We start from the raw sequence: 19,217 nt of genomic DNA, 5'->3' as shown, positions 1-19,217 counted from the left end.
ATCCTAACTTCCAGACCAAAGGCACAATTTTACAGATTCTTACAGCTGGAGCACATGGGCCTGTCACTGACAGTCAGAAATCCCAGCAAACCTGGCCCGGGTTTCCTGACAGCATCTACACAAAGGTTGTCTTTAAATCATAGAGAGTGTATTACACTGAACACTCTAACATTTAAGATGATCTTAACGCTACAGTGCTGTTCAGATAAAGGTGTCTATGTTTAAAATGTTCAATGGTCAAATGTAAAAAAAAAAAATCAATCAATCACATATATTAAAGTTTAAGTTTTAGTTTCTTCATTTAATGACATTCTCGCTAATTCTAGACAGCTTGAAAAAAAAGGACATTTCCACCAAACAACTGAAAATGTAGCTGCTATGGAGAGCGTCAGCTACAACACAAGAGCTGAGCTAGATAAAAACAACATGTTTACAAGTCAACACCAATGGACAGCAAGCCTAACAGAACACACACACATATATATATATATATATATATATATATATATATATATATATATATATATATATATATATATATATATATATATATATATATATATATATATAAAAAACATAGATAAACCCATGTGGCAGTTAAGGGAAGTAAACCCTTCAGAACCAAACTAGCTCCTTAACCAGCTCCTTCACAGAAAGGTGTGTGTGTGTTTTTGTGGAAACTTACATTTCCTCTTAAGAAATGGTCTGACCTGTTAAGCTCTTAATTACTGAGGTACGACCCTGTCAGAGGATGTGGGCTAAAAGCACAGCAGCTGTGCAGATTGTGGAGAAATCACTTATTAACTAACTGTGTTTCACAGTGCACTCTAACCTACTATACTGGTTAGGATATGTTCTATGAGTAAATGACAAAGCACTATTGTAAGTCACTCTGGATAAGAGTGTCTGCAAAATGCCATAAATGTGCGCAATTTGCTAACTGTGTCTGCATTTGTTATGTGAGCATGTTACCCAATTCTGTGGTGCCATGTTCATTCTATGGAAGGTCCTTTCTACAGTCTTAGTACCAAAACTACCAGAAAATTGGTCTTTGGCAAATATTATATGAGATGAAATAATTGCATAATTGAAAAGTTTTTTAATGGTTATTTTGAAGGCCATGTGTGGCTCACTCTGATTTTTCTGTCTGCTTTCCACAGCTTGTGTCTGCCTGCATTATATTAGCGATGCTTATTTCACAGCAGCTGTTAAAGCCATCACTGCCAATCATCTGGCTGGCCCTGTTAAAGGACACACATGACCGCATGCGTCCCCCTCAAATCCCTCCACCTGGAAACAGTTGTCAGGTTAATGGGTTTTGGGTATGGGTGTTGTTCAGCCCAGCTCCTTGTGCTGAGCTGTACTGGTGAAGGCCTGACTCTATGTGCATACCTCTGCCATTCTTTCTTCATTGCTGATCTCGGTGTTGTGTCGTTTCCAGGTGTAACTGGGCTTGTTTTCCTCTAGCAGATGTGTTGTGTTGTGATGTGTTGATGTTGATGTCAGCAGTGCTAACAGAACAGCAACACTCAATTATGTCCAGCATCTGCTGTGGTGAGCTAAACCCCTGCAAAACTATACAACTACCAAAGTACGGAAAAATCGGCAGACCCACACATATCCCCCGAAACTCCACACACCACCCATCCCATTAGGACATCCATCAGGACACCACACCCACACCATCAGAAGACCACACCCACCCCATCAGGACACCCCAACCACCCCACCAGGACATACCATCCACCCCATTAGAGACAACCCACCTCATCAGGACATCCATCAGGACACACCACACACCCCATCAGGACACCTGCGTTCCCAGAGGCCCAATCAGGCCCAGCCCACCGTGGCTTCTGAGAAATGGGTCTGAGTGGACAGGATGAGGGGAGGGAATCCAGAAAGGTTTTCTGGCCTAAGGAAAAGTTTGACCTTTACAACCCAGCATGGCTCTCCTAGAACTAGAAATTTGATGCATTCTATGACTTTCCTAAGGTTGGACTTTTGTGTGTGTGTGTGTGTGTGTGCACATAAAACCCGTAGGAGATGCAATAACCCTAAAACAAAGTCCCTCGGCCTGTCTCTATGTACTACTGGTTTTATGTATGCATGCATGCATGTATTTATTTTGGGCTGAATACATGGGCAGATGTAACCAGCTACCACAAAATGGAGCATGAACACCAAACCAAATGTGACCTGGATCTAGAATGGTTAACAGCAAGAGCAGTTTTTTCCCTACAGGTTTTACCTGCTTTTGTTTGCTGGTGATGTGTGCTAATAAAACACTTATATGACAGTTCTTAAGATGCATATAATACACTGTTGTACATCCTTTCTATGGAGAAGCCATCAAAGACTTACCTTCTGAACTAACCATCACATGACCCTGTCTCTCAAACATCACCCAACTCTATGTCTCCTAAGAGAGTCATCACCTCCTGACCTTGATACCTCACAGGCAGACAGCATGGCACAGAAGAGTTCCAGAGACAGAGGCATTCAGAAAGGTACAGAAGTACAAATATAACACATCAAAAATAATCACAAAATAAAAGATTCATATTGTTTCCTCCACCTTAACTAACCACCACACAGCCCTTTAAACATCACTCAACTCTATCTGTTCTAAAAGAACATACAAATTTGGAAATAACCTCACACACAAACCACAAAGGCTTCAGAGATTTATCCTTCTGTCTTTTCCAGTCACCATATAAAGCAGCTTTGTTCAGAGAGCACTTTGACCTCATCTGACCTTTGCCCCTACAGCTATAAGCTCTTGGTCAGTGTCACAGTTCTGTAATGCAGTGTGAAGACGCCATGGGTCACCACACAGCAGCTCTAGCAGGACACATCACAGCAAAGCCTGTGGTACAGGATTACAGTGAAATCACAGTAAAGCCTGTGGTACAGGATTACAGGATTACAGTGAAATCACAGCAAAGCCTGTGGTACAGGATTACAGTGAAATCACAGTAAAGCCTGTGGTACAGGATTACAGGATTACAGTGAAATCACAGCAAAGCCTGTGGTACAGGATTACAGGGAAATCACAGCAAAGCCTGTGGTACATCTCACTTTGGCCATCTCTGCCATCTTATAAAAAATATTTTTAATATTTCTTAAATATTTTTGAAAAACTTATATACACAAATTTAGAAATGGGTTGAAGAATTTACCTTCAAAATGCTCTGGGAAAAATAAATATGAGACGTATGGCCTGTGCTTTTCCACAGTTTTCATGTTTTTTGGTCAGAGCTGGTTAAACTTGACCCGTTTCCACCTGTATCTCAGTGTCTGAGATGTTCTGGTAATGCAAGCTGACTGTCTGTTTTATGGTCTCACAAACAGGCCACACATTTGATGCTTCCTTTGTCCCTACAGGTGCAAGGTCAAGAGACCTGCAGCAGAAGTCAGCAGGTGTGGCCAACACTTTTCCTTGGTGCTGGCTGCCATGGTCATGTGAAGCCAGGCGACCGCATATCAACGAGTTAAGGACAGTTCGCGTGTCCTTCTGCTTCAGGTCCGTTAACATCCCACCGTAGACACCAGAAGCTGCCCATACCCTCTCAGCTCTAGCGACTGATCTCAGTACAGTTTCCCACTCTGAATGATAGGGAGCTGAGTGGGAGCAGCAGGCGCTAGACTGACATTTAGAGACTCTGACGAGTTCTGTAATCTCTAAGATACTGGATGTGTTATGGTCACAAACGTTACACAGATAGCAAAGACAGACTGACATAAAACATCTTTCCAACCACTTCTCTCTCTCTTTGGCTTTTCCATGTATTTTTGTGCCTTCAGTACACTGGCCAGTAACTGGTAAAGTGAAACTCAGCAAGGGCCAGTGTCACATCGTAGAGATAAAATTACCACACTGGTGAAAAAGCAGTGCAGTTTTCCAGACCTTCTGACAGGCCAGTCTGAAGTCTCCTTCCAGCTACCACACACACACACACACACAGATTTTCTCTCTTTTGCTCTCTGTCAGAAATTGATTTTATAGTTGTGTCAGCGATATTCCACTTTTACAGAAAACCTTAACACCTCATAATTCAGACGTAGCCTCTGGATGCCACCCTGCTGTTCACTCATTCATTTGTTTTGCTTTTTTCACTCTTTTGTCCACCTCACCTCACCTCCTCTCTCATCTCTCCTTCTCCATCACTTTCCTGCAGTCTGTCACTGTTCCCCTAGTAGAGTATGTTTCCATGGTGTTGGTAACACAAAAGGTCATGGGTTCAACCCAGAGGGAGCTCAAACACTGTCATACTGATACATTTGTAAGTCGCTCTGGAAAAGAGTGTCTGCCAAAAGCCTTAAATGTTCAGACATATTTGTTCTTCCCTCCCTCCGTCTCTGCTACACCCCCCCTCAGCTGATAATTGACAGCTGAGTGGCCTCAGTCCGGTACATGGCCTCTGCTCCGTTATTGAAATGGACATTTCTAGTGGCTCTGACTATCTCTCAGGGAGGCCTGCTCTTTATTTGCTCTTCTTTCCACTACAGTGAGAAGTAGAAACACGAGGGGTCTCAGAGCGAAGACGAACACCTGTTCACCCTCACTGTGGCTCTGTAGCTCATTTAGAGCCAGAATGGACACATTCAGCTCGGGCCGGACTTGCATGTATTTGCAGTAACAATAGCGCACACACATACATATATACATATACATATATTTTATATATATATATATATATATATACATATACATATATTTTATATATATATATATATATATATATATATATATATATACAGCTTTTCTAGAACACACCAGGTGCCTGGACAATCCACTGCTTAGTCATGAAAATGGAAATGAAAATAATGTACGAGAGACTCAATCACACTGAAATCCTTCTTTTAGACTCATCTCACACTGCTAGTGGGGAATTTATTATTACATTATTATTATTTTATTATTAATTATGTATTTGCAGTCATGACTTAAATGTCATCACTCTCTTGCTGAGCAAGGTGAACAGACAGACGCGCACGCACACACTAACACACACACATACACAGACACACACTTGCACATCTGAACTCTACCCAGGCTGCAGGTTAGAGACATTTAAGAAAACCTACATGTAATGTGGAACAGGTCTGGTGGATAAGAGACAGGGCAAAGAGAGGGAAATAAAAGGGAAGCAGGCAAACAAACAAACAAACAGACAGACAGAGAGAGAGCAGAAGACGGGATCTCATAAAACAGCCAGATGCATGCAGAGTAAAGATAACTAAACCTACGGCATCTGACTGTGATGATTTTTACATCTGAACAGAGAGAATGCTAGAGAACTGCCTCTCTCTCTCTCGTACGTACACACACACACAAAACAATCATACAGAAGTACAAATAAAATATACAGTAATATAAGCATACAAATAGTTGGTAATCACACACACACGTATTAATATGTATGTGTGTAATTTTTCAAAATCAAATGAAGCTTTGCCCTTTGAAACATGCACAAACTTAAACAAGCTCTTAAGGTGAAGGACCCTTGGCAAGAAGGGCCATGCAGAGACCTAATGAGAAACACAGTGATTCCCTTCGTCCAAAGAACAGAGAGCAGACAGAGACGAAATACTCAAATGCAGGTACTCCGAGAGAAAGGGACAGATAGGGACAGACAAACAGACAATAAGAGAGACCATTCCTCCAGACAGCTTTCACAGAGGCTCTCTCTTCTCTGACCACTGTACCCAGCCATGGTTGCCTGAACTCAGAATATCCCCCCCCCAAGGCACATCCCATGTAGTACTGTGAGTAGCAGTATGTAGCCGCCATGTAGCCGCCACTTGTTTGGACAGGGTCTGGCTCCTGGAACTGTGCGTACAAATACACAAAGGTCTGTTGCTGTGTGTTTATCCCACATTCTGATTGGTGTTGGCAGCCTGAATACCAGAAAAACCCTCACCATTTTGGCAATCTCATCTTAGACTTTTGATTTCATTTACGGCTCATGCCTTCAAAGCGACTTACAATTATGACTGAATACAACTTGAGCAACTTGAGATTAAGGGTCTTCTGATTACTAGTCGAGCTACCACTGCCATGTAGAACCAGTTACACATGCAGAACAGTGGCCAGTTGAACGGCGCTTTTATGGGCTGGTTCATGACTAATCACTAGCAGGTGATGCTGGTTGGGAGCACCGGTGGAGTTTTGCTCTCACCATGTTGAAACACTATGTACAAACACTGTGGGAGGATTTGAGTTCATGTGTTTCCATATAATGTTTTTATTGGGGGAGAAGAATTACCTTAAAAATGCTGTAAAATGGGAGAGCTATGGGAGAACACAACAGACGGGAGAGCAATAGAAGAACAGAGTTACACAGTCTCAGTCTCACAGGCCGTGGGTGGGTCGGGCCGTGGGTGGGTCGGGCAGTGGGTCGGGCAGTGGGTCAGGCCGTGGGTGGGACAGTGGGTCGGGCCGTGGGTCAGGCCATGGGTGGGACAGTGGGTCGGGCCGTGGGTGGGAAAGTGGGTCGGGCCGTGGGTCGGGCCGTGGGTGGGACAGTGGGTCGGGCCGTGGGTCGGGCCGTGGGTCAGGCCATGGGTGGGACAGTGGGTCGGGCCGTGGGTGGGACAGTGGGTCGGGCCGTGGGTCGGGCCGTGGGTCGGGCAGTGGGTCGGGCCGTGGGTCGGGCCGTGGGTGGGACAGTGGGTCGGGCCGTGGGTCGGGCCGTGGGTGGGACAGTGCATCGGGCTGTGGGACCAGACCATGGGTCAGGCTATAGGTCGGACCGTGGGGTCAGGTGCTCCGTGAAATTGGTCCAATTTCAACTAAAAAGCCTCATACAGTGAGAGATTTATTTATCTCTATCTCTCTCTCACACACACACACACACACACACACACACACACACAGATATTATGTTTGGTGTTTAAAACAGATGTCGTGTTCATACTCCACTGACCCATTTTCTCAAACAGACAAGTTCTGGTGTAAATCAAAAATGGACACACATTGTGTAGACATTTACTCAAGTCTTTTGTCAAGTTCAAAGATGTCTACAGCAATTTGTCAGCAATATGTCAGACACACACACACTTTCCCTCAGGTCTTACTCTGTCAGTCTGCTACTGCCTTAAAAACTAGACCCAATGGAGAGTTTCCACTAAAGCACTCAGAAATAAACAGACTAACCAAATCTCTCTCTCTCACAATCACACTCAAACATATGTAGAATAAGTGTAGATTTCTCAGGTAACACATACAGACCCTACAGAAGAACAGTGGAACTGCGGGGTGGGAGGGTCAGTAGAGACGAGACGCTCTCACAGAGAACAGGACGCTCTCACGGAGGACAGTAACGTATCACGTAGGACACCTTTCAGAGAGAGACAGGCTGTAGAACACAATACACTCCATTCCTAGAAGCGTCAAAGACCACAGTACACAATACACTCAGACCAGACCAGTAAAGCCTGGTTAATGAACCCCAGAGTCCTGTCAGTCCCGCAGCAATTCAGTCCCGGGCACCTTCACTCAGCCTCGAGGCACGGCTGTGTTTTACAGATATAATAAACTTGTAAAAGACAATGAATATATATATATATATATATTTTTTAAATAGCATTTAAAATATGGGAAGGTTAAACTGAAATATGCAAAAATTAAAACATTAAAAGGTAAGAAGTGCAGTGCTGGCCTGATGCCTGACAACAGTGTCTTCACCCTGACTGACACCACACCAAACAGGGAATTTAAAAGCGTCCAACGTCAGGACACTCGTGAGGTTCTGGGACTGACGGCTCCACTGAAGAGAAGCAGAGATGCTAAAGCTGCTTCGCCATTCGACGTGTGTGCCTTAAGCACGTGTGACGCATCGTGTGCAGTAGTGACGGGGTGTGTGAGGTGCAGCGTGCCAGTAGTAATGCCGTGTGAGAGAAGTGTACATTTTTCTGTCCTCCACTGTGAACGTGTTGAGTCTTTGTGATTCAGTGCATGTACTGCATGGTTGTTTGTGAAGTCCAAATTTATATTGTGTAGTGATCAGGTGAGTATTACAGATCTTTTGTCATCTGGTTGTGCCATTTCTGGCTTTCTGCAGTGTGTTTACATCAACGGCATACACCATGCAGTTATTAATCTAGTGCCATCAGCATTTAAACCAGTAGAAACAAACAGTTCCTCCAGGGAGGAAACGCAGAGTCCCACAGTGTGGAACGGCAGCTCCAAGAGCTGTGAACAACAGTTAAGATCCAGGTAGAGAGGTGTGGGGGGACGACACGCAGAAATGAGTTTGTATATGAGGAGCAGTAGCGCTGATAAATGACCCCAGAGAAAATACACACAGGAGCAACTGAGTAATTTGGGGGCAGGGGGAGGGGTGATGGGAGTGAGAGAGCGTGAGGAGGTACACACCTTTTTCTAACTGCGCGCGCACACAGTCTGTCTACGCCACTTAAATCAGGACACACCCACTGGAACAATACAGCTGTTAATTACAGCATAACTTAATTACAACTCAGCAGAGGAAATCGTCTGAACTCTACTCTGTTACATATGTAAAGGTACATTTTGAACTCACCTCTATTCTATACCTACCTATAGCAGCTTCTAACACACAGTGTTACAGAAGTTATACCCCTATCTCATGAGGTGATCTCCAGTGCCCTCTAGAGGCCACTCCAGTCATGACACACTTTATCCAATTTGCAAGCTGCCGTTTGTCTGTCCTGGTCCTTGTGTAACCACTGCAGATTAGTGGGTCTGCAATCTCTCCAGCCACTGGCCTACCTTCTAATTAGCCAGCACTTCCTAAGGGAGCATGTCAAAACGAAGTCCATGGAACAGCACCTCCTGAGTCTGGTCAAATCTGAGATGTATTCTATAGCAGGTCATTCATGACAGTACGGTAACAGCACACAGCAAGCAAACAGCATCACACTCAGGCAGATACTAGTTTATCTTTTTTATTTAGAATTTCTCATCTTTTAACTACTAAAAAACTAACAAAAAACCCCCACAGTGGTTTAAAATCCTTATACAGTCAGGGAGATGCTTTTTTTTTCTTCAAGAAAATCCCATTAAATTAAAAAAGGCTTAAAAAACAACTTTGAACATATTTACAACAACAATCTCTGTCACTGATAAAGCAAGCACATGCTTACAGTGTCATATCTCTGTATAAGTGATTATTGCCCGTGTGTGTGTGTGTGTGTGTGTGTGTGTGTGTTTGCTCATGCACGCACGTGTGCTGGGGGCGTAAGAGAACAACAACTAAAGGAATGATTATTTAGTCTTCAGACCAGAGACAAACTATTATTTAGGGAGCAGTGAGTTTGATCAGAGCCAGATCAGCTCTGTTCCTTGGTGTCAGCTTCCTCTCATCTAACATTTCGTCAAGGACAAGCATGTGGTCCAGGACTGGGTTTAACCTACGTCCGTTCAGATGACCAACGTGCTATATCAAACGTGCACAAAAAACCCCTGAACTTTACAACAGCAGTAGAGTGAACAGAAGACAGGTGCAGCTGTCCAGGGCTGTGTGTGTGTCAGTCTCCACTGGATCAGTACAGATGATCATAAACACAACTGGACCATTAACACATGAAGAAACAAACAAAAAAAGAAAATCAGATATAAAGCAAGCCCCATTCATCCTTAGTCCAATTTTTAGTGGCCATAATATATATGTATGTGTAACATCTCTCTCTCTCTATAGATAGCTAGATAGATAGAGATATACACACACACACACACACACACACACACACACACACACACACAATTTTACCTAAGAGTCTGGCCTTCAAAACAAAGGTTCCAAAGACTTCATATTACCTTAAAAAAAAACAACCAAACTGAATCTACAAAAAGGACTCTCCCTGGCAATACAACTCATCACAACTATATACAAGCATTCACATCATAGTCTTAGTCCATTTTGGGCCCAGTGCAGCCATATGTGAACATGCACGCTCACGTGCAGCTACTTCAGAATGAGCAGACTGACATGGCCCCCCATGTGTGGCCGTGTTAACAGAGGTCTCCAGCTTCTAAAGTGTGACTGTGTCACTCTCCCACAGCAAGGCTAGCAGCAGCTAATCAAATCGCTCATTCCATCTACCAGAATGAAATTTGAATAGTCGCGCAAGAATATCTGCAGTACACACTCAGTAGGTGGTGCTCTCTTGGATACCAAAAAAACCTCTTATTGGGGCTTGAAAATAAGATGTGTGTGAGAGCTGTGTGTATACACAAGCCAGTGGCCAAAAACATGTGGGTGTGTGCCAACGCACTGGTTCTTCAGTCCCAGTACAGATGAAGTGTGATGAAATGCAACTGTAATGGTTATGTGTATGTATGTATGTATGTATACATGGATACGCATGTTTGCATTTCTAATGTAAGACAACGAAGGATTCACACAGTAACAGATATTTACATCTAGCAAATTCATATCTTCTCATTAAATAATTACATCTGAACACAAACAGGCAAAAATGAAGTAAACACCAAAATGATTAACATTGAACCTATATCAAAATCAACTAAAAATGAAACAAATTCAACAGTAACCACAAATATTAAACACACACACGCACACGAAGAGGTGACAAATGCGTGTTGGCTGGGTTTTTTCGTGTGTATGCATGGCCCCACAGCCCAGGTCATGTCCCCTCACACCTGTACTAGCACCTCTGGGATTGAAAAAGAACCCCCTTCACTCCCATACATCTTCATCAATGCCAGGCCTCTCCCAAACGTCTTCACCATGACACCACACTTACTCAATCTGGAACACGCTGGGACGTGTTTGCAACCAAGTTGACCAACCGGCCTGTTCTGTTCTTCAGCCTAGTTTGAAATTTCAGGGGCCAATTTCTCAAAATGGTACTTTATTGTCCAGATTCTCTCTCTCTCTCGCCATCTCTTCATCCTTCTCTTGCTGTCCTGCTCACAGTGACCCCGCTTGGCTTATCAGATATTCTGCCCCCCTCCTTCTGATGGGTAATGGTTGCCTTGACGAGGCCCCATTGCCGTGGTGCTGACGCGTTTGGTTGCTGTGGTGGTGGTGTGAGGGTGGGGTTGGGGGTGGGTCTCTGAGGGAAGGTGGCACAGCAGAAGCCTTGATGGGGATTATCCTGGTATCCATCACTTCACAATCCACCTGCATCATGAGCTCATACCCACCCTGAGAGGAGTTATACACAGACTCTGCGCACACGCACACGCACACACACACACACACACACACACACACGCACACTGAAGTAGTGAATTACAATATAAAATTAAGAAATAAAATGACAAAACTAAGTACGAGTCCATGGACTAAAACATTAGATAATCAGACAGACATGAAAGAATAATTAAATGATTGATTTTTATCCATTCTTCTTCTTATTATAATAATATTATTTTCTGAGGATCTTACCGTTGACGGTCATAGCAGGCATGACGAGAGACATCTTAGGTCGAGTAGTTTTATTATGACTTATAGCAGGAAGAAGCAGGTGATCCTGAGAGAAAATTACACCATCAGCACACATACAAAAAAGATCCCGACATTTTTGGATGCCTTTAAAAGACCAGTCCCTGTGAAAACACTGCATTTAAACACTAGTCCCAGAGAAACAATGCATTTAAACACTGGTCCATGAGACACACTGCATTTTAAGGCACTACAAACCCACGAACTCTACCCTAACAAGAGTCCTCTTAGTCAGCTGGTTCTGAGACTTACTAACCCCATAACAACTACTACCACAGACCGGCCCCTCACCTGCACTGCTCTACCACCCAATCTAGACCTAAATCAGGTTATAAAGCAAAGAAAATAAAGAACTATTTGGAACACTGGGACTACAAAATTAAAGCTCAAAGAAAACTGGAGTGTTATCGGGCCCTAAACAGAGAGTCTGAACTGTCAGAGACACAAAGTAGAGACAGATCCCAACCCAAGTCCAGGCTGAGTGAGTCTATATATAGATATCTGACTATAGAAAAGGACAGAAGGACACACAGAAAGACCAGGCTGTCCAGAGAGGACAGAACATCACTGCATGAGAGGTGAGACAAGTGACATTTGCACATTAAAAATACAACAATAATCCCAAATTTCAGTAAAATGACCCAACATAATGACGAATCTTTCTTGGAGCAGAGCACACCAACCCTTATTGTAAAATGTGTAGAAACTTGTCATCACCTGAGAGACATTCAGTGACAACCTCCCCTTTCCTCATTCCTACTTCACACGCAAAATACACACCAACCACCAGGTACACACACACATACACACCCCAACATCCTGTACAATACACACACCAACCACCAGGTACACACTCACAGACACACCCCAACATCCTGTACAATACACACACCAACCACCAGGTACACACTCACATACACACCCCAACATCCTGTACAATACACACACCAACCACCAGGTACACACTCACATACACACCCCAACATCCTGTACAATACACACACCAACCACCAGGTACACACTCACATACACACCCCAACATCCTGTACAATACACACACCAACCACCAGGTACACACTCACATACACACCCCAACATCCTGTACAATACACACACCAACCACCAGGTACACACACACATACACACCCCAACATCCTGTACAATACACACACCAACCACCAGGTACACACTCACATACACACCCCAACATCCTGTACAATACACACACCAACCACCAGGTACACACTCACATACACACCCCAACATCCTGTACAATACACACACCAACCACCAGGTACACACTCACATACACACCCCAACATCCTGTACAATACACACACCAACCACCAGGTACACACTCACAGACACACCCCAACATCCTGTACAATACACACACCAACCACCAGGTACACACTCACATACACACCCCAACATCCTGTACAATACACACACCAACCACCAGGTACACACACACATACACACCCCAACATCCTGTACAAAACACACACCAACCACCAGGTACACACACACATACACACCCCAACATCCTGTACAATACACACACCAACCACCAGGTACACACACACATACACACCCCAACATCCTGTACAATACACACACCAACCACCAGGTACACACACACATACACACCCCAACATCCTGTACAATACACACACCAACCACCAGGTACACACTCACATACACACCCCAACATCCTGTACAATACACACACCAACCACCAGGTACACACTCACATACACACCCCAACATCCTGTACAATACACACACCAACCACCAGGTACACACACACATACACACCCCAACATCCTGTACAATACACACACCAACCACCAGGTACACACACACAGACACACCCCAACATCCTGTACAATACACACACCAACCACCAGGTACACACACACAGACACACCCCAACATCCTGTACAATACACACACCAACCACCAGGTACACACTCACAGACACACCCCAACATCCTGTACAATACACACACCAACCACCAGGTACACACTCACAGACACACCCCAACATCCTGTACAATACACACACCAACCACCAGGTACACACTCACAGACACACCCCAACATCCTGTACAATACACACACCAACCACCAGGTACACACTCACAGACACACCCCAACATCCTGTACAATACACACACCAACCACCAGGTACACACTCACAGACACACCCCAACATCCTGTACAATACACACACCAACCACCAGGTACACACACACATACACACCCCAACATCCTGTACAATACACACACCAACCACCAGGTACACACTCACATACACACCCCAACATCCTGTACAATACACACACCAACCACCAGGTACACACACACATACACACCCCAACATCCTGTACAATACACACACCAACCACCAGGTACACACACACATACACACCCCAACATCCTGTACAATACACACACCAACCACCAGGTACACACACACATACACACCCCAACATCCTGTACAATACACACACCAACCACCAGGTACACACACACATACACACCCCAACATCCTGTACAATACACACACCAACCACCAGGTACACACACACATACACACCCCAACATCCTGTACAATACACACACCAACCACCAGGTACACACACACATACACACCCCAACATCCTGTACAATACACACACCAACCACCAGGTACACACACACATACACACCCCAACATCCTGTACAATACACACACCAACCACCAGGTACACACTCACATACACACCCCAACATCCTGTACAATACACACACCAACCACCAGGTACACACTCACATACACACCCCAACATCCTGTACAATACACACACCAACCACCAGGTACACACACACATACACACCCCAACATCCTGTACAATACACACACCAACCACCAGGTACACACTCACATACACACCCCAACATCCTGTACAATACACACACCAACCACCAGGTACACACTCACAGACACACACACACACACACACACAGCTCTAACAACAAACAACAATAATAATAATAGTGTGAAGTTTACATTTTAGTTTTCAGTCCTTTGGTAATAATATAGTTTGTACAAATCATGGCAAGAAAACGTAACCTGAGAGACAGAGCGAGTGAGCGAGCGACCAATAAAGAGAAATAACAAAAAAGAGACAGGCACACAGAATGTACGATGGAACAAACACATTTCACTTTGGCTTCTCTGTCTGAACTGTGTCGAAGCATTAATGCTTCACCAGTGGTTCCTGGAACAGGTCCATCTTACCCGTCTGAAGGACACCACGTAGAAAGTGTCCTCACGACGGTCAATGGCATCCAGGAAGTCGCTGTAGCTCACCTCCGGCCCAGACAGCAACTGCAGCTGACTGAAAACCACAACACTGATCAGACCACAGATGTTGACCATAGATGCCAACCATGTTTACCAGGGTAGTGCAATGGCTGCTGGGAAATGTAGCCCCTCAGCCCTTACCTCTCAATGGAGCGGTGAGCAGCGATGGGCAGGTACCTGGAGAAGTTGGTTTTCCTGTGCTGGGCTTTCTGCTGGTGGAAAACATGCAGTCAGCTCACATGTAATCATCAAAGCTCAAACAGACCTGTTCTCAACTGGGAGAAGAGGTGGGTCAGGCTGGAATGTGGCTAAGGCAGATCTAGGGGGAGGTCAGCTTAGAGTGTGGGCAGAACTGGGGGGGGGGGAGAGATCAGGTTATAGTGAGGGTAAGGGGTCAGGTGAGAGTGGGACTAAGGCAGATCTGGGAGGTGTATCAGGTTAGAATGTGGGTAAGGCAGATCTGTGTGTGTGTGTGTGTGTGTGTGTGTGGGGGGGGGGTCAGGTTATAGTGTGGGTAAGGCAGCTCGAAGGGGGGTTCAGATTACAATGTGGCAAAGGCAGATCTGTGGTTTCACACCTGAGTTATTTTTGCCTTCTGCAAACTCTTTGGTTTCCCACCAGACTTCTTCCTGTCAATTTGATGCCGATGCACCCAACCACGCAGCTCATCAGCCAACCTGAGAGGGAGAGAGAGTGGTGAGTGTGAGAGATGGTTGCTGCTGTTGAACAGGAGAGTTTAACACACCGTTACTGAACACAAAATTAGAGCAAAAGACCCCGGGGTTGTAACCGCAGTTGCCGTGCCGACCTGAGAGACTCGGAGCGGTTGAACTGTCTGCAGTCAGAGGAGGAGAAGAGACGATCGATGTCCTGCAGGACCAAGTCTTTCACACCACTGAACACACTGCTCGCATTCCTGAGGAGAGGGGAGAAAGTCTTAATATATGTTTCTAGCTAGAACCTCTAATGTTTTTTTATTGTATTATCCAACATTGTGTTTTGAGATGATTGCTAAAGCTGACCCCAGAACCCACTTTCACACAAAGACCACCAACCAGTTTTAATTTGTGGGCTCTACATATGCAACAAGTCTCATCTTTCTCAAATAATATAATCTTCATTTTATCATTGCAGGACGTTTTGGCACATCAAGTCTGTAATATATTCAAGGCCCTGACATAGTGAGTCGATGGGACTGTGGTCATTGAGTGAGAAAGACAAATAAACCTAAGAATGTGTTAAAGGCTTCGTGGCAATGTGGCCAAGGGGAAGCGCACACAACCTGAGCAGAGGGGCCCAAACTGGTGTGTGATGGAGGGACCAGGCTTGTGAACGCCCTTCTCAAACTCCCTCCTCACAGACCAGCGTGGCGGGACCCACCTGAAGTGAAACAGGTCGGCGTTCTCCCTCTCCACATCACTCTTCCTCCACCTCTCCTCTCCTCCCTCCTCCTCACTGTCCATGACTCGCTGGGTGGCCGCGGCGCTGGGAAGCTCTTCGGCTTGCTCCAGCAGGTGCCTGCCAGTGTGAATGACTGCCTCGTCCTGGAGCGGAGAGGTGAACTTCATGTCTGTGATGCTGGGGGCAGAGAATGAGGAAGGCGTTACTCAGACAGCCTGGAAAAACAGCCCACATGGGGTGTGGGGTGCAGGACTGTTCTACCCCTCTGGACAGTGTGTAGGGTGTGGACAGTGTGTGTGGGACATAGGATGTGAGGGGGAGGTGTAGGGTGTGAACAGGGTGGGGTGTGTGTGGTGTGAGGGGAAGGTGCAGGGTGTGCGTGTGATGTGTGGGGGGAGGAAGGTGCACGGTGGGTGTGTGTTGAACAAGCCTTAGGCAGGTTGGGTACCTGACGGGGGCAAAACTGAAGGTGATGAAGAGCAGAACCACCATCACACACACCGCTCTCTTATTGTTGCCTGACTCTCCAGCCTGTTACAGAAAAACACACAGAGTTACAGGATCGCACACACTCCCCCACAAACCCCCACACACCTCCACACACCTCCTTCCCAGCCAGACGGAGGCGGAGGGCCTGGTTCTCTCTGCGCAGTCGTTCATTCTCTTGCTGGGCCTCGCGCAGCTGTGTCTCCAGGTTCTGCAGATACTCCTTCTTCTTCCGGCGGCTCTGACACGCCGACTCCCTGTTCTTTATCATCCGCTGTTGACGCTTCAGCACCTTCATCTGAGGAAGAGGAGGAAAACTAGCTTCACTTCCTGAAACGCCATGCAGGGTTTCTGAGAAATTACCCACCCACACTCAGATAAGGGTGCACAGTGACTGGAGCAGAGTGCCGTCACTCAAACGTTTTCTGTGTTTGATCAAGCTGGAAGCAAGAATGTTCACTCATCAGTCCAGAGTGTCTAGGTTACAGAAAGGGGATTCTTATAGTTCAGCACACTAATTAAATAGTACGTGTGTGTGTGTGTGTGTGTTTATCTGGGTGTCTAGAAAGCATTTCAGATGACCGAGCTCTTGGTAATTTAAACCTCAGTGCAGTAACGTCCTCCTCATTAATCTGCCGTGGCTGGCTGAGATCACAGTTGCTGTTAGCAACACTGTTGGTTGCTCGGATACTGTAACTGCAATATTAAATAAAGTGGCGGTTAATGTTTAGTTGGTAGTAAGTGCAGTTTGTGCTGTTGAAACACCTCCCCCCTTCCCCACAACACACACGCACACCACACGCTCGCCTGCTAGCATTTGGGGCAGGCCTTACGTCGATGTCACCGCAGCTGTTGCCAGGCAGAGAGGATGCAGGGATGATGGGTTTGGTGGCGGGCGGGGCCGTCGGACTGGTGCAGTGGGGGATGCTGGGAGATACGGGTTCCATCTTCACAATGGCCGGAGCAGAACTCAGACACACGGACTGAGACAGCACCACTGCAGCAGCACAGAGCAATCAGCCAATCAGTCAACAGCCAATCAGTCAACAGCCAATCAGTCAACAGCCATTCACTAATACACACAGACTTAAGAATGACTGATTATATTATTCAAATCACACGTTCATGCAGATTTGCAAAAATTAGCACACGCACACAAGCACGCAAAGGGCGTTTTCAGACTTGTCCCAAATACTCGAGTCTGCACACAGGACCAATTCTGTGCTTGTATGGGGGAGGGGCTCATTAACACTGGAGCACATGCAAACAAGTTTTTAGTCATGCGGGTCAGCAGAAACGGGCATATTTCATGATGATCTCAGTACACACGTACACACACACACACACACACACACACACACAGTAACCTTGCAACAGTCTTAAGGAAGCGCAGATTTATTAGACATATATGGATGCCTAATAGTGATAACATGGGGCCATCACGTGGATCGTCTACATGATGTATGCTGCAGCCCTTTACTTCGTTATCACAACACATGAAAAGCTAAGAGATGTGATAGGCCAGAGCACGTTACAAAACAAACCAAAACACGCAGCCCCACACATGGCTGGTCCAGGAAAAAAAAAAAAAAAAAAAGCTGTAGTGTGAAAACGCCCACACACACACACACACACACACACACACACACACACACACACACACACACACACACACCTAGGTTTTAGTATGTGAGTGTGTGCCAGGGCCTGTGGGCCGCTCCAGCTCAGCTCACCGGGGGTCCTGCCCTGGTCGATGGTGGGCACAGGCACTGGGACGCTCTGCAGGATCAGGGTCTTGGCGGGACTCGTGGTTTGTGGCACAGGCAATGTGGCCACACACACTGGCCGCGGCTGGAGCAGTGGCTTGGAACTTAGGATGGAGCTCGCCTTCAGAACAGCCGCGGCGGCGATCACTGTATGCACACACACACACACACACACACACACACACACGACTGGCTGTTAGTATTTCCATTACTGGGGCTGAAGTATGTTTACAACCTCAGGCTACAATGCCACAAATAGTCAAAAAGTGAATTAAAAATTAATCACTAAATCACCACAGTTCACTGTGCAGAACACTGCTTTGATCCCCAAAACACGTGTGAACACACCCCAGAGTTCACATGTCCCCCTCTAAAGTTTGCAGCTACCATCCACATGGTCACGCCGTGGACCATCGCACAGCTGTTTCACTGCGTCACTTACATAAAGATCACTGATCATTTAATAGGACTTGGACATCTATATGCATTACTTATTTAGCATCAGCGACTTAAACTCGATTCACACTTCTGACGTGTTTAGCAAGTCTGGAGTTTTTATAACAAACTTGACAGGTGAAATTTAAGTGTGGGGAAAAGCCAAGAATCTAACCAATTGTTTAAATAAAACTTCTATTTCACCAAGACAAAAACCACTGCTGAGCAAAAAGAAAATAAAGGCTTGTCTCAGTTTTGCCAGAAAACTTCTTGATGATCCCCAAGACTTTTGGGAAAATACTCTGCGGACTGCCGAGA

The 19,217-nt window shown here is 45.6% G+C and overlaps 1 protein-coding gene across 2 annotated transcripts in view; it reads right to left on the bottom strand.

Annotated features, from left to right (window-relative positions):
• Positions 1–8,920: 8,920 nt before the first annotated feature.
• Positions 8,921–19,217, bottom strand: part of atf6b (activating transcription factor 6 beta) — a 25,229-nt gene continuing 14,932 nt past the window's right edge. Inside the window, exons 7-17 of one of the 2 annotated variants that reach the window (XM_027020408.2) lie at positions 18,432–18,611; positions 17,532–17,695; positions 16,817–16,996; positions 16,661–16,743; positions 16,192–16,389; positions 15,620–15,727; positions 15,389–15,488; positions 14,953–15,023; positions 14,746–14,845; positions 11,403–11,487; positions 8,921–11,182 (exon numbers count right to left, since the gene is read on the bottom strand). In XM_027020408.2, the coding sequence (XP_026876209.2) occupies positions 10,923–11,182; positions 11,403–11,487; positions 14,746–14,845; positions 14,953–15,023; positions 15,389–15,488; positions 15,620–15,727; positions 16,192–16,389; positions 16,661–16,743; positions 16,817–16,996; positions 17,532–17,695; positions 18,432–18,611 (1,529 nt within the window). In that variant the 3' untranslated portion in view covers positions 8,921–10,922. The remainder of the gene's footprint in view (positions 11,183–11,402; positions 11,488–14,745; positions 14,846–14,952; positions 15,024–15,388; positions 15,489–15,619; positions 15,728–16,191; positions 16,390–16,660; positions 16,744–16,816; positions 16,997–17,531; positions 17,696–18,431; positions 18,612–19,217) is intronic. The other variant, XM_027020409.2, reaches the window with a different exon arrangement.

The sequence above is a fragment of the Electrophorus electricus genome, chromosome 2 (assembly GCF_013358815.1).
Source record: "Electrophorus electricus isolate fEleEle1 chromosome 2, fEleEle1.pri, whole genome shotgun sequence".
In the NCBI taxonomy this organism is placed as follows: domain Eukaryota; kingdom Metazoa; phylum Chordata; class Actinopteri; order Gymnotiformes; family Gymnotidae; genus Electrophorus; species Electrophorus electricus.
Note: the sequence above shows the minus strand (reverse complement) of the source record. Positions and strands in the feature narration are given on the sequence as shown.